Source organism: Hesperophylax consimilis, chromosome 26 (genome assembly GCF_061612785.1).
Source record: "Hesperophylax consimilis isolate HC1 chromosome 26, BYU_Hcon_1.0, whole genome shotgun sequence".
Lineage (NCBI taxonomy): Eukaryota > Metazoa > Arthropoda > Insecta > Trichoptera > Limnephilidae > Hesperophylax > Hesperophylax consimilis.
The window spans coordinates 13,383,626-13,409,708 of record NC_142861.1 but is presented as its reverse complement, the minus strand read 5'-3'; the positions used below and the strand labels follow the sequence as shown (position 1 = coordinate 13,409,708).

Below are 26,083 nucleotides of genomic sequence, written 5' to 3'. Positions count from 1 at the left end.
CAATAATAAAATTTTAAAGTGTATTTCATCACCTTAATAGTTTTTAGTTTTCGGATACATTCAGAAATATTTATTTGGATTTTACCGCAAAGCGGAAATACACACAAATTCTCCAACCTTCTGACAGCCTCTTTAAGATTTATAACGGTCAATATGTCGGAGTCCTGATGGGTTAAGGATATGCTGGTGAACAAGAAGTTAAAGCAATTTTTTCAAAGCATTCATCTTAAACCTAGAATTCTATATGAAATACATCTAGGTGCATTACCTTTTTGGCACGCAAAACATAAAATTTAAAATAAATTAGTCTCATTTATATTTTAAAAGGCCTTTTTATTGTTTTTGACTTCATGCGTTCAGTTGGTATCGTTATTTACAAAGTTGTTTATATAATGTCCTAGAAATTGAAAATAATCTTAACTTATAATAGATTATCAATGAATGAATATTATGAATAATATGAATGAATACAGTTTTTGTGAATAATTTTTTAGGTATGTGAATAATATGTATGTATTAATAATAAAAGTATATTTTTCATATTATAAATTGTTTTATTTTACATTTCCAATAATAATTATCACAACTCCATAATAAATATCTTCTTTACATCGCCAGGTTTTTTCTTCAGTCGGATTCAAATTCGATCGTCGCTTGAGTATCAGGGGCTACCTGGCTGGCTTTTTAAAACCTGCTTACAAATTTAAAAAAAAAACTCAGAAGCGGATCTAATGGGACGTGGACACGGTCAAGCGGCTTGATCGCAAGCACGTAGTTTATTGTCTATGGCACTTTGTGTCAAGCATTTTGACCGTGTACCGAAGCTGGCTTGCAAGCATTGCGCAATTCTACGTGCTTGCGGCGAGGCTTGATGCGAATTTATATTTTTGTGGGAATAGACAAACGACAATAGACAAATAAATATCACGTATCATAAACAATGATATAAATTGAATAAAATTGTTGTAAAATAGGTACTTAGTTATTGTTTTTGTGTTCAATTTGTAGAAATCCATCTAATTTAAAAATTTTGGAAGTATTTTAGTATTTTTTAATAATTATGACAGCGGTTTTCAAGGTCATTAATAATCAAACTGTAGAATAAATAATTTTCTGAATTTTCAATGGAGAAAACATATTTTTTGTATGAATACTTCACAAGATATTCATACAAAAAATAGCTGTAGCCTGTAATACACTTTGCAAATGCTCATGGGTAAAGCGGTACCTTAACTTGTACCATTCTTGACACCAAATTCGTTTCTTTTTATTATTTTATTCAAACATAAAGCTAACGTAAGAGCCAAGAACGCTTTGTCTTTGACAGATTCCATTTTGCCGCGAGTCACGAAATGACAGGAAGGCATAGAAGTACATATACATAGACCACCACGAAATCACAGGAAGGCGTGGCCATGCTTGACGGAGAGGCTTGATGCGGGCTGTCAAGCCGCTAAGCATAGACAATAATAGACAACAATAGACAACAATAGACAAAAAAACTACGTGCTTGCGATCAAGCCGCTTGACCGTGTCCCAGTCTCTTAGGACTCAAGGCAATCAGCAAATGTATTCAAGAAGGCCTCGAGGCAGGGGGGAGGGGGCAAAAATCTACATATTTAGAATGTGATTTTCAGAGATTTTTATGCAGACTTTTTCATACAAAACTTAATTTTGGATTTGAGGCAAAATACCCAACAAAACTGTTTTTTTTTAAATGGACGGGTATAAGAATTATCTAGTGCTTACCTTTTTGTACTATGAATATTAAACATGTAATCGTCACGCATTGCATAATATTATGTAATGCATTGATATTGGGTATTTTAGAACATAATATTGTGTATTGGCCTTGCTAGAGTTGATTTTTTTACTTTTTGTGCACAATGCCAAAGGGGGTAACGGCCATCTTAAGCCATGAAGGGGACTGTGGGCACACTGAGTTTTGGGGCCCACTTTGAAAGCCATAAGCTTACAGGAAAACAGCAAACAAAATAATATTTCTGTAATTTTATTTATGGTGACAAGACAGTGCTACTTATAATCCACCTAATTTGACGATGCATTTAGAAAATTTAAAATACTGGCATTATTATTTTGAATTGTGGTATAAAAATACTCAGTCCTAGGCAGAAGGTCCTGACCGAGACAACGCGTTACGTCTGTATCTGGCACTAAACTTATCACATTTATTTCGTTAACATTGTCGCCAAACACATTTTTATAGTTTTTATGCTTTCCGTTACCTTATTATTTTTCAGTTTCGTCACGACTATTTTCAGTGCAAAAATTTTGAGACTTACTGTCGTATTATGTACTTCTCATTGCCCAGAATACTAATGGACGCTAATAATGTAGATTCCTTAGCGGATATCTTCAAATTATGAGTTAAAAAATGCAAAAGTTTGTATCTAGTTCAGTTATGATTAAAAAAAATTAGAAAACTATACCTGCAAATAATATCATTTTAACTATTCCTATACAAAACCCCCTAAAAACGGAGTTAATAATATATATATACATGGTGACGAATTCCATACCAGAAATGCTAAACGTGATTTTTTTTAATACCAGTCCAAAACCTGTATATTTTTCAAAAAATATATTATTAATTGTTGTTTGCTAGACATTGAAAAACTACCAAAAAATTGTGAGATGTTGATGTACCTACAATCTCTAAATAATATAAAACAAAGTCGCTACCCGCGTATGTCTGTTAGTGCGCTTAGTTTTTCTAAACTACGCAACGGATTTCGATAGGGTTTTCACTATCATTTAGAGAATTTCTTCCAAAACGTTTATATATATATAATACATGCATATTTTATTTGTAGAAAGTAAAGAAAACGTCGACCAACGCCGTGTGTACGCCTGCTAGTAAATAATAAAAATGAAAATCGATATTGCTTCGAACGCCTATTTGCACACCACTAGTGAAGTGTTTACAATTTGGTCTATGCAAGTTTAGTGGTAAATTGTAAATCTATGGCATATTTATTCCCGCCAAATATTGACAGCGAGCGGCGCGTCTCAAACTTGGCAAAGTTCGTTGTAGTTCATTGTTGCGGTTGTTGCTTACCATTGCTTACTTTTCAATTTGTTATTGAGGTCTTTTCAATCGATTCAAGTGCAACAAAATGTCTGGAGTTCGCGACTACGCGGCCGATAAAGGTTTTTACCTTCGAAATATTTAGTTTATAACCTCTGATTCTATCTATAACAATATAAACAACCACATTTTTGTTTTCAGAGTCTTTCAAGTCTTTCTTTTCGGAATTTTGTGCAGCTGATGAAGAGGGACACAAGATTTTTAAGTATGCCCTGCAACTTACCAGAGTAGCACACAGAGAACAGGTATAAAAATCATTTCCAGAAATAAAATTTAAACATAGTTAGGTATTTAAAAGCAACCGAGATGCCGTTATAACCTCTCCATTTCTCTCGAATGGCTCATTTAACAGAAAGAGACGTTAGAAAGGAGCTCTCAGTGGCTGAACCATACAATATTAAATCTGAAATGTAATGAACTTTTGTTGTTTTTATGTCAGTAAATATACACAAATAGGGACACGGTTGCACACTTTGGTAAATATTCGGGATCGCTGGCGATACGAAATATTTTTAAATAAAACCTTTTGATTCACCTTAATTACTATAAAAGGAAACTGGGTGCATTTGTGAAATTTTTAATTTTAGCATTTTGATTTCTAATTACGTAAAATTAAAATTCGCTTTCGTTGTATGGGATGACAGACATTTCAAATAATTTCTGTCAATTGGTTCAATGCCTGATTCTACATAAGTGGCTAGATTATAGCCGACTTCATGCGGTTAAAAAACAATGGGGCGTAATTTTGTTTACTTTATTAGCGACGTGAAACAAAGATTTTTTACTCTACCAGTATAAAAAACACAATTGAAACGAACAATGTGAAATAATTAGTAATATAATGTAAACAAACCTTCAGAATTACCTAAGTCGCACTGGTATCCTGATTTTACGTCCGTGACCGGCACTCACTATTTCAGTATTTCGACATCTATATAAAAAAACTACAAACATTTCCACTTTTTTCACATTTTTTCCCGCCGGTTTACGTTGTGACTTCTCAACCATTCTAATAAAACTTCCTCCTTTCTAATAACTTCCAAAAGAACAACAATTACACGCCATAATATTTCGCCTGTCCTGGCATGTCCCGCCGATAAGTTAATTATTTTGGATGATTAATTTGTAAACGGAAACACAACGAACGGCTAGACAATTGAATAACGTATATTAAAAAAAATATATATAATTTAATTTAATATTCCGGCAAAATAGTGCCTACAAAGCATAAATTATTTATTTAGGTGTTACCTTTATTTTACTTTTGAGTTCGGCCAAAATAGTACCTACCTATTATTTGCATAGAGTTAATGGTAAAAATTCTAGCCACTCATATGGTAACAGGAATACCAACAAAAGAAAATGTCATCGACAGAAATTATTTGGGATGCCATCCCATAAAAATGAAAGCAAATTTTCATTTTACGTTATTAAAATGCTAAAATTAAAAATTTACCAAAAGCAGTCAGTTTCATTTTATAGTAATTAACTCTTTGCACGCGGCCGTATCAACTGTTGTTACGGCAAAAAGTCCATACTCACACGCGGCTGTATCAACAGTTGATACGGAAACTTTGAATGCCGATATTCCAGCGGTCTTTTGACATAAATTTATTTCCCGCTCTCTTGAACATTCGTAGAACTATCACGATGCTGACATCTACAAGAATTTCTCGAAAATAAAATTGTATTTCATTTAAAAACATCGATAATCAAGTGAGCCTCTTTGCGCCTTCGAGTGCCATAGTTTACAATTTTGTCAACGGATGGCGTTAGTTCAATTTTGTTATTATATTAAGTGACATAAAATTTAAGTGTGGGGCCGTTCAAGTATTACGTAAGCAGATTTATTACAATTATTTACCCCCTCTTCCCCCTTGTCACCAAAAGTAAGCAAAGCTCTTACCCCCCCCTCCCATGCTTACGTAAAAATTGGTACTATACATATAGTCCAATAAATCATGCCAGAATGCTATAATTTGACATTCAATTGCGTGCATAGGTATTTGAAAATATGTACCGCGTACGGGTATAGATAAAACGGAGCAAATTAACGCGTTCAAAAGGTTAAGGTAAATCAAAAGGTTTTATTTCAAAATATTTCATATTAGCCGTAGCCAGCGATCCCGAATAATTACCGACACATTTTTCGACCGGTCGGTGGCCGAGTTGACATCGCGCTTGGGTCCCACTCGGGCGTAGTGTGTTCAATTCCTCGGCTGGCTAAGTCCTCCATCACAACACAAGCAACATTTTCAGCTTACTGTGGTGGTAGTAGGAGATTTTCAAATATTGTCAGGTTATTCGTAACCCGGGAATGTTTGTCTTTCTTTAAAAAAAAAAAAAAATTTAATAGAAAAACATTCAGTTAGATAATAATGGGGAGTAAGTATTTCAGTTTCCGAAAAATTGAAAATACTGTCAAACTTGGTTATAGCGAGCACAACGGGCTGGCTAAATTTGCTCCTTATAGCCATTACTCATTCACAATCAACGCATTGCAACTGTCGATGACCAGATAACTCATTAAAATGACAATTAAACACACCTATAAAGTGTTATAAAGTTATGAAAAGTGATCTATTTAACCTAGTTTTTGTTTCATCACTGTAATGACTTTATATCACCTTTTAAAGGTGTATTGAATTGTCATTTTGAGGAATTATCATGGAACCGTAACTATCATCACCTGGTTCAAGACTTCCAAGAAAAATATCACTAAATTGTCTATCTTCTTATCATTAGCTTGTGCGTATCGCATCGCTTGTAAAATCTCACTTGTCATAAATAACTAGCTTGCGGGATTGTTATGCTTTTCAGCTGTAAAATTTTACTTGTCGTAAACCAGTGATGCACAACCCTCGGCACAATTCTTGCAGCCCACTTTTCAAAATTATACTGCCCACTGGCTATGGAGAAAAATCAAAATGTTTGGGGGTAATTCTTGAAACCCCTAAAAATATTTTTTTAAAGAGTTTTGGTTAATTTATGCTGCATGTCCTAAATGGAACTAAATTTTAAGAACTGGTTTGTATCACACAAAATTAAAAAAAAAAAAAAAGAAACCTTTAATTTTAAATTTTGCTGTCAACCCCCACAACGTAAACAAAAAAAAAATACTTGAAGGTCGCGGGCTGTTGAAAAATAGGCAAAGTGCCCCTCTGCTGAAAAAGTTTTGCATCACTGTCGTAAATTTACCCCCTGCAGGGTTGTAAGTAATCGTAACTAGGTACGTTCATAATCATATTTATTGGTTTTTAAAACAAAATTGACAATGAGATGCCTATTCAAAAGAAGACGAAGAGAAGTAAAATGGGAACAATTTTGCAAAGTTCAAATTTCACATGGTCGACAATCACAGGTAGTGCTTTAAATATACGAATCCGTCCCTATTGGAATGGGAAATTCCCGCCAGCCGCCGTTGTGCTCTCGGGCAGCTATGCTGCCCATTTTTATTTCTTATTACATCAATAATAATTCCCAATTATTTGTTTTTTTTCAGACCCAACGACGACCTATTCATGTAATCAGAATTCGTGTTGACAAAATTATTTGCACGGTACATCAGTGCAAATAATTTGTAAGAATAAGGAAGTTGAGTCCATTTTTTTTATTTTTTTTTATCAATGTTCGCATTCAAACTTAAATACTGGTATTTTTTTTATTTTTTTTTAAAGTTTGTTTTCATAATTAAATTAATTCTCAAAGTTTAAATTTTATTAAGCCCGCCAAAACGAGCGGAATCCGAGCGGTAAGAGGCGGGGTGTGGTGTGACGTCATTCGAACTGTGAAAACCACGTCGCTTAAGCATTTTGTATGGAAAAATTTTTAATTCTTCAACAAGGAATTCCAGTAATTTTTTTACCAATGTTAACCGTCTATTAGAATTGATGTTATTAAAAAAAAAAGAAAATTCATTAAGATTTCATAGTTAACGTGATATTTTAAGTTAGAATATTTGCTTTTCCCGCCCGGTACGGTACTTGTACGGTATTGCCGTCGCTACTTGTTGACGTGCCCCGCGCGAATTCAGGACCACCGCGCAGAAAAGTAAAGACCAAAAGTAAAATAACGGTTTACAGCCCAGTTCACTGTGAGACTTTTCTGGGCGGCCGGCGGCCTGAAGTGTATCACATGCTATGTGACATGTATAATAATAAAAACTTCTAAGTTATGCAATAAACAACATATTATTATAAAGCACTATACGAATATGTATCTTTAGAAATCCATTTCATATAATAATAACAACAAATACGTACATATATTTGACAAACCCAAATAAACCTTTGGCCTATACACCTCTCTCATCTAAACCGACCATCTCTCATGTAATAGAAAGAGATGCACCATAGGTGATCCGTTGTACGTACAAGTCACGACACATGTGACGTCAGAATTCTTTCAACCAATCGTGGAGCGTATACAGTCTATTGCTATTGAATGCTTTTTCAAGAACGTTTAACTAATTCTAAGAATAATAATATAGAAATATATTTATATATTTAGAATCGATATTTTTTGATCTACATGAACATATTTTTTATAAGTCAAAATATTTTTCACTCAACTTCCTTATTGCTCATTATAGCTGTGAACTCGCTATTGCCATGATCGTTATAACCAAGTCCGACTGTACTGCATTTAGTTATTTTGTTAAAATTATAATTGTTTTTTCACTTTGCGAACATTGTTATTGATATTAAAGTTAGTTTTTCTTCACTTATTTAACCCAATGCTAAAATAGGTTCTTAGTTCGAGTTTAATTAAAAAAAAATAAGAAAACAGCCTAAAACAACTATTTTAATGTTATGTCAAAACATGGCTTTAAGAATAAAGGTCAAATTATTTGTTTTGTTAAACGAAATGGCTATTAAAATACATTATTTTCCATTTCCGAAAACTGAAATACTCATTATTATCTAATCGATTCATTGTTTTTTTTTCTATTAAAAGTGCGTAGTAACCTGTATATCCCTATTTTCTGTAAGTTTACTATTTTATCTTATATTTGAACTTTAGGTGCCCTTTATTGTGGAATTGGATGACCTCCATGACTTCAACGAGGACTTGGCTGATGCTGTTATCGGAAACACAAGGCGCTACACAAGCCTTGTGTCTGATGTGGTTTTTGATCTGCTTCCCCAGTACAAAGAAAGAGAGGTACCTTCTCCAAAAGTTTATTTTAAAAGAATCCATCAACCCAAAGATTTATATAACAGATCTATATTATTGAATATCCAACTTGATTGTCCGGCTGCTATTTAAGGGTCTCACCTAACCACTCAAGCGATTTTTGCAATCGTTTGCCAAATCAAATTTTTTAAAATCTTTTCGCGATCTACAGTTTTAGTAGAAAGCTGATATAAAACTATTCCATTTTATCAATATATGTCTAAAAACGACATCCTGTGGCCGATTCCATATGGGTCTAAATTCCTATATTGTTTATTTATTATAAGTTAATTAAGTAACAAACAAAAGTTTGTTCTCGAATGCGCGCTTGTTAAAATGATTTTTATTACATATTAGTGGACCCTGCAATACTTCGTTATTGCTAATGTCTTTCTCGGGCGTCTCCGACTTCTTCCACCATTCACTACTGTGTACCACAAGGGCTCCCAACCTTTTTGTACTCTAGAGCACAGTCTAAAATATCGGTAGGGTGGCGGGCACCACCTATTTTTAATCAACACACGTGGGGCAGCAATCGCAATCAAAATGACAACAATGCGGTTCCAGGCGGGGAATGCTATTTGCACATCACTCCTTGTACACGCCGAAAACCCGAAGTGAGCCGATGATCGCCGAACCGATCGGGACGGTACGAGCATGTGACTACTGTCAGTTTGGCTGTTGGGGCCATGCTTATTGCTTTCACTGACAGAAAGAGCTGACATGTGTTTTGGCGCCTTCGGCGTTCATCGGCTCAGTTCGTGGCGTTCGTTCACTTCGGGTTTTCTGCGTGTACAAGGAGTGATGTGCAAATAGAACTCTCCGTTCCAGGCTAGCGTGAAGAGTGCAGTCTGGCTCGCCGCTAGACAGGTTGCGACAAGTACTGTCAGCAAAGGAACCACTCATACATACAATATCGCAAACATACAAACGTATTAAATAAACATAGGCACTCAAAAAAATTAAAACTCTAACAAATAAATAAAAATAATTCACATTTTTAAATAATGTTTTTAAAAAAAATTATTTCCCTGTCAAATAGTATCTGGCACATACGAATCGTTCCACGGGCACCATGGCGCCCGCGGGCACGGGGTTGGGAACCCCTGGTATACCACAATGTTACTGTTAAAGAACTACATTACATTGACTTTAATTCAACTCCGTATCTCATTCCGATGCAGAGATATTGCGTTAAGTATTCCACGAACATCTTCGAGCTGGCACTAATAATAAGAACAAACTTTGAAATTTTAAGCGATATCGGTTGACTACATTTCGAGTTTTGCGAGCACAAACATACGCAGGTTGAATTTTTATATATTAAGCTTTATATACCAGTGTATTAGATTAATATCTATTTAAAATGAAGATTAAAAAAAAATGCAATACCAGTTCTTTGTGATAAATGTATTTAATATCCCAATTTAGTGCATCATTCAATTTTGACAGTTCGCGAACCCAAATTCCACAAAATATTGTTTCATGCAAAACTTTTGAACAGCTATTTAAAGTTTAAAAATTGAGTCTTCTAATACATCTTAGTATTTAAAAATCACATGTCACTGTGTTCGTAAAGGCTAATCTCCGAAACCGCCCATCCTATTTCAATGAAATTTTGTGAATGGGTATGGTAGGTTCCAGCTTGAAATATAGGATAGTTTATGACAAATATCTGCAGCTATAAGCTGAAATATAGGATAGTTTATGACAAATATCTGCAGCTATAAGCTGCAGTAAGCTGAAATATAGGATAGTTTATGACAAATATCTGCAGCTATAAGCTGCAGTAAGCTGATATATAGGATAGTTTATGACAAATATCTGCAGCTATAAGCTGCAGTAAGCTGATATATAGGATAGTTTATGACAAATATCTGCAGCTATAAGCTTTATAGCTGCAGATATTTGTTAAGGTATGATTGAGACATTCTACCTTTCATCATTTGATTGTGTTAACTTGCATTCTGTTCAGTACTTCAATGTATTTCACTCTTTCTCTCTACAATATTGACCCATTACAAATACAATAATGATGTTTGTCGACAGGTGATAGCCAAAGATGCCCTGGATGTGTACATCGAGCACCGTCTGATGCTGGAGTCTCAAAACAGGCTGCCCTCGGAGCATAGGGACCCCCGCAACAAGTACCCGCCAGAGCTGGTGCGCAGATAGTAAGTTATTTGTCCCTGTCCTTTTTGGTTAGCAGACCTATCGCATCGACGAAGGCGCCTCCAGGTGTCCCTGTCCTGTGCTATATCAGTGTCCTGTCAATAGCAGACCCAGAGTAGTAGGGGTTCAGATTTTAGCTCCTCTGGGATCGTCGAGATCCTTATTCGATCCCATTTTGTAACTCCCGCCACTCTAAAACTCATTTAGGCAACTTACATCCAGATTTGGTTATAGTTAGTTGCCAATATGAATAATTCCAAATTAAAAACATGTTTGTTACCGCATAACGAACATCGTCCTCTAAAACGAGACTGACCGCGGAGAGTATGAAAACAAACTGAACCCAAGCTAACCTAACTGTGTAAAAAGACAACTTTAATTCTTTGACTGCTTGAGTCAAGCCTTACAATATGGCACTAATACTCGAGACAATCATAAAGCTGATTGAACAAATATTAACGTGGATCCTTTGTGTTTTACAGTGAAGTTGGCTTCAAGGACCTCAACACCACCAAGTCATTGCCTATCCGAGAAGTTAAAGCCGAACACATCGGGAAACTGGTTACTGTTCGAGGTAAGCATTGACAATATCAATATTATAACAATGTTCATACGGAAATGCGTGACTAAACAGCTCGTATAACTGTATAGCTTATTACCGACTTCGTTAAGCTTGATCCGTGACATTATTTTAGATTCAGACATAATTAATAATGCTTATCCGTTCTTCTTCATATGATTGAGGTTAAAGTGGGGTGCTGAGGTTATTCAGTCATTCAATAGAATCCAAAAGAACTTGGTTCAGCACAGATGTGCCTCCTGTGAACTGATGAAGGGGACGTTCTTCTACAGTGAGTTCTATTGTTTGAAAATGTCCACATCCGCACTATTCAGAAACCTTAAGGCCCCATTTGTGCATCATATACGCACAACAGCTGTGACTGCTCCGGATTTGGTTTAGTGAGGTTCACGTCTTTCGAGGAAGAAAGAACCCTGGCAATTAATACCACAACAAGGTGCTTGTTTTTCACGTCCGAATTCTACTGTTGAATTCGCCACTCTTCAGGGGAGTGTCGTGATAGAAACAGTTATAAATGAGTCAATGACTCAAGAAGTAGTTAATTATAAAATTATTTATTTATTAGGAATCGTGACTCGTTGCACCGAGGTGAAGCCCATGATGACGGTGGCTACATATACGTGCGACCAGTGCGGCGCTGAGACCTACCAGCCTGTGCACTCTATGACCTTTATGCCGCTAGGCACCTGCATCACGGACGACTGCCGTGTCAACAAGTCCGGTGGCAGACTATACCTGCAGACCAGGGGCTCTCGCTTCATGAAGTTCCAGGAAATTAAAATACAGGAGCACGTAAGTAGATACCTTGTTCCTGGCTAATATACCACAATGGTTAAGATTGTCTAATTTTCCAATATTCATTATTTTATAGATCAAAATGCTATCCCCATGCATTCTAACGTCGTTCAAGTATGGAATGTTTACCCCTTTCAGCTTTTCAAACGTTATTTTCCGAAAATAATGATTTGTAACGATTTATACATGAACTGCAAAAAAAAATTGGTTGACTTCTGGTTCTTCGTATTGTACTTCATTCTTGTTCTTTAACCAACGTTTCAGACAACCTTGCCAGTGTCCATCGTTGTGGCAGATGTGTTTGGTCCCTCCAAAGATGACAGATTTATTGATGTATTCTAAAAATGTTCATATGAGGATTGTTAGGACATAGATAAATGGGTACCTATTTAAAATATCACAAATAAATAAAATAGGAAGGAAATAATGAAAGATAATAAAAATGTATACAATGAATAATTTGGTTTCTTTCAGTCCGACCAAGTCCCAGTGGGCCACATTCCCCGTTCGCTGACCATCTACTGTCGCGGCGAGACGACGCGCCACTCTCAACCCGGAGACCACGTCAGTGTCACGGGAGTCTTCTTGCCGCTGCTCAAGTCCGGCTTCATGCAGGTCGTCAGTGGGCTGTTAAGCGAGACCTACCTTGAGGCTCATGTGAGTTGAATTCTTTTTGGGGTATAATAAATGGATGAAAGTAAAATTGGTCAATCACAGACTGGCATCTGGTGCGAAAAATATTCTTGCAAATAACAGTCATAAGTTCTTGCCGCCGTTTCTAAAAAACTTCTTGTTACAAGAAAAACTGAGTGTGAAAGTGACAATGAAGATTTGTGGCTCCTGATCAAGTCCAATACTCATTCAAACTCGTTAATTTTTATTTGTGTCGTCTACATTCCTCCTAATGTAACTGTTGATAATTATTGCAGTCAGATCGTAAAATTACGGGATCTATATTTAAAACATTCAACTTACAATTCACAGTTTATTATTATAGGTGATATCAATTTGCCAGAAATTAAATGGTTACCTGACACTTCATTTAAAAAGAATGTCCTTTCTCCTTCTTATTATAAAAGCCAGAAAGCACCCAGTCTTGTCAACCTTTTATCAATTTGTAATTTGTATCAATTCAACTATGTACTCAATAGAAATGAAAATTTATTAGACCTTTTTTGTCTGATAAAGTTAACATAGATATACATACAGCAACAGGATTAACCAAATTAGATCATTATCACCCTTCATTTGAAATTAAGGTAAAATAAAATAAAAATCATTTCTTAGAAAATAACAAATATGATTCAAAGTATAACTTCAGGAAAGGAAACTATAATAAAGGTCAACAAGATCTATTGTCGGTTAATTGGATAACACTTTTTAAAAATAAATGTGTGAATAACATGGTTCTTTTGTTTTATGAAAAATTCTGGGAAATAATTGACGAAAATTTTGTAAAAAATGTTATTAAATCAAAAAATCAATATCCTGTCTGGTTTAATCAGCAATAAGGAAGTTGAGTCCATTTTTTTTATTTTTTTTTTATCAATGTTCGCATTCAAACTTAAATACTGGTATTTTTTTTTTTTTTTTAAAGTTTGTTTTCATAATTAAATTAATTCTCAAAGTTTAAATTTTATTAAGCCCGCCAAAACGAGCGGAATCCGAGCGGTAAGAGGCGGGGTGTGGGTGTGACGTCATTCGAACTGTGAAAACCACGTCGCTTAAGCATTTTGTATGGAAAAAAATTTAATTCTTCAACAAGGAATTCCAGTAATTTTTTTACCAATGTTAACCGTCTATTAGAATTGATGATATTAAAAAAAAAAGAAAATTGATTAAGATTTCATAGTTAAATTAATATTTTAAGTTAGAATATTTGCTTTTCCTGCCCGGTACGGTATTCCCGTCGATATTTGTTGAGGTGCCCCGCGCGAATTCAGGACCACCGCGCAGAAAAGTAAAGACCAAAAGTAAAATATCTAGGTTTAACTGTTGACCATAAACTAAAATGGGATCTCCATATTAACACACTTTGATCGGGTTATTTTTTCGCCGGCTGACCGCTGAAAACGGGCGAAAATAAAGGTCCCGCGCGAATTTGTGTAATTTGTTTTAAATCGCTATATCTTCTTAAATAATGGAAATATTTCAATAAAATTTTCTACATACTAACTCAGCATACCCAAGCTATAAAATTTCTAGCCGAAAACCAAGTATTATTTCTAATGCAACATAATAAATCGAAAACAAAGTCATTGTTGTGTCATTAGGGCTCAATTTTTTAAGTATAAACTAGGTTTCAATTTAATAAAATTACAAATTATTATATTTTCACCAAGCCCAAATCATTATAAAAACAAAAACAATTGCCACTTCTCTAGTATCGTCAAAGTAACACATTATTACCCATTGAAATACCACGTGTACAATTGCTCCTCGCACGGTACAGCGGACCAAAACCATCGGAACATGCTAATAATATTGGTTATTTTTTCAAATGAAATTTAAAATAATCACTTACGGTAGAATGCTTCTCGTATTGCTCACGTAATATTGTTTATTGTTTTTCACCATACACTATTAGGTTTTAGTTTCTAACCACTTTTATCTAATCAGTTTCAGTTCACGTCTAAAAATTGTTCATCTAATATTTGGATACGGTGTGATACTTAGTGAAACATTCCCCCCTATGAAGAGGGACGTCGCAAAATTGACACATATAACTCGTCAGACCTTTCGTTTTGTGCGCAGAACACACGCGACATTGTCTCTGGGGATATTTCTTTTTACCGCCGGTGACAATTTTTATCGCTTTATGTTTTTTCGTGTCCATTGATAATCTCCCTGGAGGATCTTTTTTCAAGACTTTCCTTTGTAATTGTGAAGTGGATGGTCTCGGTTCCTCAAAATTTGCATCAGTTTCAGAAATCTCGGTCATTATCCAATATTTGGCAACATTAAGTAAAAATTGTTTATAAGTCAGTCTTTTGGTTGCATTCAAGGCCTTGTAAACTTTGTAGGAATTAAACAGAGCACAATTCAATAAATACATCACAGCTCTCTTAGTCCATTTTTTGGTTCTTCTTATTATTGAGTAATACGAAAGATACTGATCTGCACGATCAACTCCTTTCATATATTTGTTATACTCAATAACACTCTGTGGTTTCCAGATTCGTAGTTTCGTCTTCCAATCGATATTGCCGCTTTCAAGTATGATCGAAGAATGTATAGTTGAAATCATTCTGACGTCCCTCTTAGATTTCCAAATTTGCAATAACACATCATTTTTTCGACGGAAAATACTTTGGCCTGGATTGAGTTTTACGTTTTTAAGGCATTCGGGAAAACCTCGATTAATTCGCATTGTTCCGCACGTTCTTATTTTATGTTTCAACAACACTTCACTAGTTTTAACGCTATTATAGTAATTGTCCATATATACATGATGCCACAAATTTAGGTATGGATTAAGCAATGTTTCAACTGTATCTATTAGTCGCTTTCCTTGCCCACAGTATATTTCCAAATTGCAAATATATCCCGACATTCTTCTCCTACAAGGAATTTCTTCACTTCCACTAGATTCTTCACTTTCACTATCGAATTCAGGCAAATAATTACTAGAACAGGCAGATAAATTATCTGCAACGATTTCGTCATCACTTTCGTAATTTTCAGAATCCATTTTGAAAGGTTTGAAAAAGCTAATATAAATATTATCTCCTCAGAACACAACCGTACGACAATTTGCGTTTTAAAAACTGACATGCACTTGTCTTGTAAATATTTATTAGGGTCCGCCTAACTGTGTTTGCCGATACCTGCTTTTGTTAGTCGCGTCAGACACTGTGCGCTCGCTCGCACCTAGGAGTTGAGTGGGTGCGGAACAGAGATAGAGAGATTTGTTTCGGGTTTCATGGTCATAAAAACCCTCATTCCAAGAATTGAATTATTAGAATAACAGAATATGTCATCTAAATTACTTATTTCGTTGATCTTCAAATGAAATACCTATCAAGTGTCAAGTTTTAAATAATATAGGTCATTTTAGTTGAAATATCGATGTACACAAAAGACTCCAAGATAAATATTAAAAAAAGACTTGCATTACAATTTGATAATTATGTACGTATAGTTGGGACCTTTACAAAGAGATTGGTATATAATATTCATATAAAGACATCGGATAATTTCTTCTTTTCTGCCATTGAAATGAGGCGGGCGCAGAAGGTAGAACTACCCTTCCCGACGTTAAGCATCAATCGACCGAACGGGTAGAACTACTCTTCCCGATTAAAGTGTGTTAATATATTATCAAAAAAAATACGAAAATTATCATACATCTTCAAAACAATACGAAACATCATGTCATTAAATCAACTAAAAAATATATATTTCGCACTCTGTCAAAGTATTTTAACGTATGGAATATCAGTTTGGGGAGGAGCAGCAGATACTTACCTCAATTCTCTTAAAATAAATCACAAAACAATAATTAGAATTATGTTTAAAAAATCTTACCAACATCCGACGGAACAGCTAATGATCAAAAACAAATTACTAGACGTAAATAAACTATTCATAAGGAAGATCATTTACAAAAACTGTATCAAAACTTCACATCTCCACATACCTCACTCGCAAAACACAAGAGCAAAAATTAATAAGCACTTTCAAGTTCCCCATATCAAATCAACTTTTGCAAAAAAACACGAATCTTACCTAGCACCACACATTTTCAATACCTTCCTAACACAAACAAAACCTTACGTCACCCCAAATAATTTGAATTGGCTGTTCAAAAGATTTGTATTATGGCTGAATGAAAAGGAAAGAACAGATATTCAAAATATTCTAAATAAATAACATTTCATACAATTTCTCACGAAATTATATAATATTCAAATAAAACAAATGCGAGAAACTGCAATTTTGCAATACTAATTATCATGTAACTGCTATATTTATATTCAATTGTCACAAAATTTAATTTACTTTTATCTATGTTACATAGGCAATCTTCTCATGGAATGTACCTAAAAAAAAAAAAAAAAAAAAAAAGTATGTATGTAAATATTTAATATACCACCACATAATTGTATCTTTTTGTCTTTTTACATACATATATATATTTTTTTTTAAATACATACATTTCTTTTGGAACAAATATAATATGTGATTTACCCGCCTCGGAACAGACTTTGTCTAGTGAGGCGGGTAAAAGAAAAGAAAACAATGTAAACAACCATGAAATTAAATAAAATGCCCGGGTTGCCGGCACTGACCCCAAAAAAAAAAAAATAACGGTTTACAGCCCAGTTCACTGTGAGACTTTTCTGGGCGGCCGGCGGCCTGAAGTGTATCACATGTTATGTGACATGTATAATAATAAAAACTTCTAAGTTATGCAATAAACAACATATTATTATAAAGCACTATACGAATATGTATCTTTAGAAATCCATTTCATATAATAATAACAACAAATACGTACATATATTTGACAAACCCAAATAAACCTTTGGCCTATACACCTCTCTCATCTAAACCGACCATCTCTCATGTAATAGAAAGAGATGCACCATAGGTGATCTGTTGTACGTACAAGTCACGACACATGTGACGTCAGAATTCTTTCGACCAATCGTGGAGCGTATACAGTCTATTGCTATTGAATGCTTTTTCAAGAACGTTTAACTAATTCTAAGAATAATAATATAGAAATATATTTATATATTTAGAATCAATATTTTTTGATCTACATGAACATATTTTTTATAAGTCAAAATATTTTTCACTCAACTTCCTTATTGATTGCTATTCTTAAGAAGAAAAAAAACAAGGTTAGACTTAAGGTAAAGAAAGATAATAATGCATCAGATTATAGAGAATTCTCTAATTTAAGAAAAATGGCAAAAAATATGCAAAGTGAATGTTATAAATCATACATTAACTCTGTTGAAAGTGGTCTGCATGATAACATAAAGGTATTCTGGTCATACTCAAAATCATTACGAAAAACCAATTGCATTCCTAAAATAATGCACCTTGATGATATTTCCGCAAATGATGGAGAACACATAGCAAACATATTCTCTAAATATTTTTCATCTGTTTACACCAGAGGCGGCTCTAGGGATCCAAAAGTGGAAGGTCAATCGAAAAAATGAATAAAGGTAGATACACACTGGGTCGCCGTACGTACGCTATGCTACGCATTACGATATCTGGACTGCTTAGCAACCATACATTTTCTATGGAAATATATGCTTTAGAATCACACTGGCCACAGGCATCGCAACGTGTGGTCAGTGTGATTCTGAAATATCTATTTCTTAGAAAATGAATGCTTGCTAAGTAGTCCAGATATCGTTATGCGTAGCGTAGTATGTACATACATACCTTTAGAGTTAATGCGTAGGGAATATTATAAAAAGTCAATACCTAGGTACATATAATTAATTTGTCGGTACTCACCTATTCCGAAGCCGGTAGCACAATATAGTTATAATTAATGTTCTTTATTTTATTACTTATTATTAACACATAACTTTAAACTTTAATGTTCATATTATTAATTATGTTTTTCTACATCTTTATTTGTATTCTTTCGATTTTATGGCCGGGTAAAATCTTCCTCCTTCTAGGAAAACTAAACCCTTCCACACACTTTTCCACAAATGATCATCTAGCCAATCCACACTATGTAAGTGCATTATATAAGTATAGTTAATACAAAACAATACAAGAACAACACGCCAACCCACGAGAGATCAAATGGGAAAATAATATTCACCGACTTTAGATATTTTCATATCAGAGGGTTCGGCTCGGTAGAATTCCCAACTGGACCGATAAATCCTACTGATCCCTCAACATAAATATTTGAAAAAAATTATTATTAATATTATTATTATTATGAGCTGTTATTACTATGACTGGAAATTCCCTATAATTGAAAAATTCTACAAAAATCTATGAACCGAGATAAAAGCGTTGGATAGGTAGGTGTAGGTAGGTGTAGGTATGTACTGATATTCTGAATTCTAAATTCTAATAGTAAAAAATAATAAAAAAGCACTCTAACATTTCTTGTATATTAAATCGATCCTCCTTTCTTTGGCTTCTGCGAAATGGTCAATGACACGGCTGTAGAAATTATCTATTTTAGAAATATATTTTTTTTCAATGCTAAGCATTGCAAGTGAGCTTAATCTATCTTGACTCATTGTATTTCTTAAAAATGTTTTAATACGTTTAAGAGTTGAAAAACATCTCTCACTTTCAACTGTGGTCATTGGTATCACACAAATAAATTCTAATACTTTTATTGTTTCTGAAAATATTTCCTGAAAATTATTCGTCAACAAAAAATTTAAAAGCGATGCAGCACTGTTAGCATGGTGTAAGTCATCACATTGGTAAAACACTATTACTCATTTTTTAACTTCGATGAATCAATTTCATCAAAGTGATCCAACAAATTTAGTTGTGCTGTTGGAAAACAGTTATTATATTCAGCAAAATTATCTTTATTAAATAAATTCGATAAAATGAGATGATCGCCATATTTAAACCTATTTTGCATTTCCACTAAAATAGTGTCACAAACTTCAATCGCAACCAAATTATTATTTTCATCAAGACGCCTTTTCTTACATTCGCCTTCTGGGGAACTGATTGAATTTGCTGGGTTGGAACTCAATTCTGCTCGTATGGCCAAAATGTGATGTTGAAATTCTCCAATATGTTTTTTTATTAATATTGCATCCAAATTTCTTTTTTGCATTTGCTTAAATAAAATTTCGCAGTGAGGCATTATTTTGTTAAAGAATGTTAACCAATAAAGAAAAACACTCTTTTCCAGGTTATTTATTAAATTTTGTGCTTGACTTAAAGTATTTTGATCATTTTCCTTTTCCAAAATTAAATTTAAACAGTTAAAAATATCAGATTTATGTGTGAATACGGTAATGACGCATTTGGCATTAAAACACCACCTAGTTGGAGCTGCCTTTGGTAAACGACCTTTAACGGTTTCATCTAAATAATGCATTCGCTTTGGAGATCTTGAAAAAAATACAGAAAATGAATGCAGGGTCGCGAAAAACACCTTTACACCTGTCGTTATCGTACATGCTTTTTGTAAAATTAGATTTAGTTGGTGGGCGTAGCAATGAATGTAGTGAGCACGGGGGAAAGTTTCTTTGATTTTAACGTGAACGCCACCATTTTTCCCTGATAAAACGGCTGCTCCGTCGTAACATTGCGCTATCAGCTGTTGCGGTTGAACTTCCAGGATCTTCAACTGAGTCAATATTTCATTAGTTAAGCCAACTGCCGTGCAAGCCTGCGGATTAACAAATTTCCAAAAACGTTCACATACGACATTGTCTTTTAAATATCTGATCACAAATACCATTTGGGTTTTAGTGGAGCTGTCAGTTGTCTCATCCACCTGAATTGCAACGTACTCAGATTTCTGTATATCTAGTTTAATTTCTTCCTGAGATACTGCTAAAATTGAATCTAACAAATCATTTTGGATCGTCTTAGACAAACCTTTAAAACTGGAAGACCTTTCTAAATGTTCTTTTAATACAATGTCTATTTCCTGAATAAAGTTAATCAAGCCACGAAATATACCTGGATTATCTGACTCTTTTGTTTCATCGTGACCCCTTAATGCCAGTTCAAAAGAACCACAAAACTGTATGCATTTCAAAATTTTTGTTAAAATATATCTATTTTTATCCACTTTTTCGTTGTGGTCCACGAGTGATTTACGATATGCACTGTCTAATTGAATCCGAATATCAATGGTTCCTAACAAGACAAAACTCATTGAATGATTTATATGCAATGTAGAAATAGAATGCTTTTTTATTTTTTCCTTCAAATGTTTCAAATCACTCACCCCTATCTCGGTCCATTGTTTATCAGTCGAGTTAAAAAGTAAGCAATGAAAACAAAAATATAAGTTCCTTTTTTCACAGCCACAAATCCAATCACAAAATGTATAACTTTTCGAATTAAAATATCGTTTAATATCTTTATTTTTATGTTTTGTAACAGAAATAAGTTTCAATTCCGGTTGTGGCCGTCCACGTGACTTTATTTGAATACGTTTTTCGTGATTTAATGAATTGTTCGCGATATCTTTCAGTATGGCATCTACAGAATTCGAATTCGACATTTTAATTTATTCAATCTACAAAACAAACACGTCGTACGTCAAAGCGGAGATTTCGGAGATAAATCCAAGATGGCCTTGGCCTTGTTAAACAATGCAATATATCACACAACAAAACTGTCGTTTGATTTTTTTGACATCTCTCTCTAACATCTAGATCTTGGATATTTCTGTTTCACCCCGGTCAACACCAAAGCATATCTAAAAAAATATTTTGTATGATTTTAAGCAAGCGTCCAGACAAGCGTGTTTACCTCCTTTGTCTGTATAGTAAAGAATGAGATAAAAGAATGTTCTGTGGTCAAAGCTTGAATTGACCCAAGTAAACTGCGATACTATTGCATTTGTCTTGGACACTAGATGTCGCTAAAAGCGTAATCTGAATTGTAAATCGAATCTGCAAAAAATTCAATAGCTTCTCGTTTGGACGCTAGATGGCAATGGGATTCGCTATTCTTCGCAAATATTAAAATAAATTTAATAAAATTAATTATTTAGTAGCTGTTAAAATCTAAATTGTTACATAATTTTTAGGGAGGTCAAAAACCTATTGACCCTCAAGGAAGAGCCGCCACTGGTTTACACTAAGTCAAAATCATCTACTGATTAAATGCCAAACATTACTGAGCACAACCAAAGCAACCTAGGTATAATACATATTAGTGCAGATGAAATAAAATGTTTTTTGAGTAAAATAGACTCGAGTAAAGGTCCTGGACGTGATAAAATTCCTCCATTCTTTGTCAGTTGCTGAGCAGATTATGTTTACCGCTGTTCATTATCTTTAATGCATCTTTAACTACGGGAACTTTTTCTGACTTGTGGAAAGAAGCACATGTGGTACCAGTTTTTAAATCAGGTGCCCAATCTTTGATAAAAAACTACAGACCAATTAGTATACTGTCATGTTTTGCCAAGGTTTTTGAATCATTGATATACAAAAATATTTTTTCACATTTTAAGCTTATTCTCTGCACTAGGCAACATGGGTTTATTTCTCATAGATCTATCAACTAAAATCTTTTGGAATTTTGTAATTATGTGTGTAATTCTTTTAATGAAAGATTACAAGTAGACGCAATTTATACTGATTTCCAAAAAGCTTTTGATAAAGTTAACCATTCCATCTTACTAAAGAAACTAGAACAAATAGGAATACATGGAGACTTATTGCGCTGGATGAAATCATATTTATATAATAGAACACAATTAGTGCCTATTAACGGATACAAATCATCCCATATAGTTGTAACTTCTGGAGTACCACAGGGGTCAAATCTTGTCCCCCTCCTTTTTCTTATATTCATAAATGACCTTGGCTCGAAATTAAACTTTGATTATGCTTTTTTCATCACGGCCATCTTGATACATCATTATGTCTTAGCAATATTGAAATAAATGTCCCCAATTCCCATTGTTTAAGACACCATAGCATTTTTCACCTGAATATTTTCAAAAATAATATCGCCTATTTTAGCCCTCTGACCCAAATGTGGCAACTGTATAATAAGATTGAGTGTGCTGAAGTAGATATTTTCGTCGATAATCTACAGATTCAAAAAAAAATGTTCTGCTACTGCTAATATGTTTAGATAATTATATTATGTATCACTGTAACTCTCCTAGTATTATTTTTCATTTTACTGAGCTTATGTATAATTTTATATTATTATTTGTGTGGTTTATTAATTGTACGTAACCTGTATTTCATTGCATTTTTACCTGTTTATATGTAATTTTTAGATTTTTGTCTGTAACCTAACTGAGTTTTTGTAACTGGATAGTTCTCACGTAAGTGAGAACATCTGTAAAAACCCAGTAAAAATGATTCTGATTCTTCTGACATTAATTACATACATTAACAATATGTATCATGTCTTTTCCCCCAGGTGATAACCTGCCTCAACCAGTCAGATGACAAGGACTCCATGCACAGTGACCTGACTGAGGAAGAACTGGCAGAGCTGACAGAGGAGGATTTCTACTCTCGGCTGGCGCAGAGTCTGGCTCCTGAGATCTACGGACACCAGGATGTGAAGAAAGCCCTACTCCTACTGCTGGTGGGAGGTGTAGACAGGTAACAATTAAAAGACATGACTAAGACCAGAACAAATACATCATTTGCACCTTTTCATATCTTCCTAGCTCCTAAGGTATATAATGGATTCAAACAGCAATACAGAAAGCATAATGGCAGAACAGAATTGGAAAGCTTCCTGTGTAAAATAATTGTCTGACTAGAGAAAGTCAGCTGTTATCCAACATGACATCTCTGGATTTGCCTACCAATGCCGAGGCACCAAAATCCCTCAGCCGCCAATAAATGGATGAAGAAAGATGCACTTTAAGGAATCCTTGTGGAAATCGGGTAAAAGATAATGACCCATTATTCCGTCTATACCCCTATTATCGATTAACCCTGACATTAAGACAACCCTGTTATTGAGAAGTGAAAGATATAAGTATAGAAGAGGACTGGACTTAACAGGAATGAACTTGAGGACTGGACCAACACCAATAAATGAACAGCTGCCCAAATAATGAAACGGATTTGTCCAATTATAATTATTTTTGTTTTTATATTATTACTAGCTGACGTGTACCGGCGTTGCTTGACTTTTCTCTACTTTCAATGAATATAATATCCATGTATTATATATATATAAACCTTCCGGAAGAAATTCTTTAAATGATGGTGAAAACCTTATCAAATTCCAATGCATAGTTTAGAAGAACTAAGCTCACAAACAGACATACGCGGATAGTGACTTATAGTGTTTTATACTATTTAGAAATACCAAGGTATTGTCACGTTTACAAATTTACTAAAAGTTTAGGTTTTTAGTTCATTATAATCTGGGATGTTCCAGGCTATTCCTGAACATTCCAGAATGTTGTGGATTACTCTCGAATGTTCTGGACTGTTTTTAGAGAGCGAAACTTCCAGCCCTTATATCTTCAAAAGTACACCCTTCAGGTAAAAACGGGAACCTTCTTCGTGGATGGGGGATAGAGGGCTACCACACCATATAACTCCCTTGATCGAACCGGGACTCGTTTCCTGAGTTTTAGCAGCACACACATTGTACACTTACTTTTATAATATATATAGATTATTTTTACTTCATATATTATGCTATCACCATAATATGGGTATTTGCCTAGTTTGGTATATTTTAATAAATAAATAAAGAATTACATTAAATGCAACCTCTTTTAAGACGTATCAGACTTTACTTGACACAAACCTTGCATATTAAGACTAAGGATTTGCTTTCACTTTAGTATTTCCTCTTTTTGATCCGCACGGCCCCAAATATGCAAACAATGTCATACTATGCAAACAAATGTCATACTATGCAAACACTGAATCTTGAATGCCTCAGTACAGTCTCTCCTGGTACAGGTATGTAAATGCACCCTGCTTGAAGGAGCTAGCAAAATTGATCCCTTGTGCACCGTTGCACGAAACTCGATGAACACAATCCGAACACCCATTCACAGTTGGTGTCGGCTTCAATGGGTCGTTCGCCACCGGCATATCTTTTTCCTCATCATCAAGAAATCCCTTCCTACAGCTCCTACCTTAACCCATCTCACAACGCTGCCCAACCGGGTGGCGTTATATATGTCCTTGTGGTGTATTGTTGAAGCGAAGGGTCCCCTATCCGACTAGAAAAGTGGAAATAAAATTATGGTGAATGTTCCCATGACAATGGAACATACATCATAATTTTATGTTTTGTATGTATATACAAAAATTACTTCATCTTTCCAGGCGTCCCGACGGCATGAAAATCCGCGGCAACATCAACATCTGCCTCATGGGCGATCCCGGAGTGGCGAAATCCCAGCTCCTGGGTTACATAGACCGCCTGGCGCCCCGCTCGCAGTACACCACGGGCCGGGGTAGTTCGGGTGTGGGACTCACTGCCGCAGTGATGAAGGACCCCATCACCGGGGAGATGACGCTGGAGGGGGGAGCACTAGTGCTGGCTGATCAGGGCGTCTGCTGCATCGACGAGTTTGATAAGATGGCCGAGGTGGATAGGACGGCCATCCACGAGGTTATGGAACAGCAGACTATCAGTATTGCCAAGGTATATATTGTTTTTATGTCTTAAAAAGAAACTCGTCAGCTATGGGAGGGCCATCCATTAGATGCATTCCTCTTTGACAGGTTGTAGTCTTTAAAACACAAACATTGCCCATTTAAAACAAGCACAGCATCCACAAATACGCCTTCTATAAGTAGTTTTTAAAATTTTGTTTTTGCAAGTGGTTCTATTTTATTAAATTATTGGTAGTGTAATCTGATAATGACTGCTTTCGCATAGTGCCAAAATTATTAACATGAAGTTATAATATGTTCAGTGAATCTTACAAAAATGTCTCTACAGCCATTGTAAATGTTTAAATTAGCAATAAGAAACATTGATATATAAATTAATAATAAGAAACATTGATATATAAATTAATAATAATAGTCATTCAAATTTAAAAGGTTTGTGATTTCTAAGGTTTCAATTTCTCTCTCTCAACTTAGGCCGGCATCATGACCTGCCTCAATGCCCGAGTGTCGATCCTGGCCGCGGCCAACCCTGCCTACGGCCGCTATAACCCCAAGCGCTCCATAGAGCAGAACATTCAGCTGCCAGCTGCGCTTCTGTCCCGATTTGACCTCCTGTGGCTTATTCAGGATAAACCTAACAGGTAACTTTCTGATCTTAGCTATGCATAGACTGGTGTTATTTTTGTAAAAGTAAAATTAATTTACAATTTTGAAAATATATATATCATTTTTCATTAACCTTTACGCGTTAATTTGCTCCGTTTTATCTATACCCGTACGCGGTACATATTTTCAAATATCTATATAGCATTCTGGCATGATTTATTGGACTATATAGACAGAACAGATTATTCTCCACAATATGAAAACAAATCCTCGTGTGTCAACACTCTTAGATGTTTATAACAAAAACATAAAATTTCATACAAAGACGTACCGTATTTTGAATGTGGTCCCGCCATTCACTCGGCGTGTGTGTAC

At 34.8% G+C, this 26,083-nt stretch overlaps 1 protein-coding gene across 1 annotated transcript in view; it reads left to right on the top strand.

The window, feature by feature from the left end:
* Window positions 1-3,018: 3,018 nt before the first annotated feature.
* Mcm7 (minichromosome maintenance 7) overlaps window positions 3,019-26,083 on the top strand; it is a 37,337-nt gene continuing 14,272 nt past the window's right edge. The window contains exons 1-10 of the mRNA XM_089647467.1: window positions 3,019-3,171; window positions 3,251-3,354; window positions 8,132-8,272; window positions 10,334-10,458; window positions 10,939-11,030; window positions 11,602-11,828; window positions 12,306-12,488; window positions 22,920-23,107; window positions 24,809-25,130; window positions 25,577-25,743. Coding sequence (XP_089503593.1) covers window positions 3,138-3,171; window positions 3,251-3,354; window positions 8,132-8,272; window positions 10,334-10,458; window positions 10,939-11,030; window positions 11,602-11,828; window positions 12,306-12,488; window positions 22,920-23,107; window positions 24,809-25,130; window positions 25,577-25,743 — 1,583 coding nt within the window. The 5' untranslated portion in view covers window positions 3,019-3,137. The remainder of the gene's footprint in view (window positions 3,172-3,250; window positions 3,355-8,131; window positions 8,273-10,333; window positions 10,459-10,938; window positions 11,031-11,601; window positions 11,829-12,305; window positions 12,489-22,919; window positions 23,108-24,808; window positions 25,131-25,576; window positions 25,744-26,083) is intronic.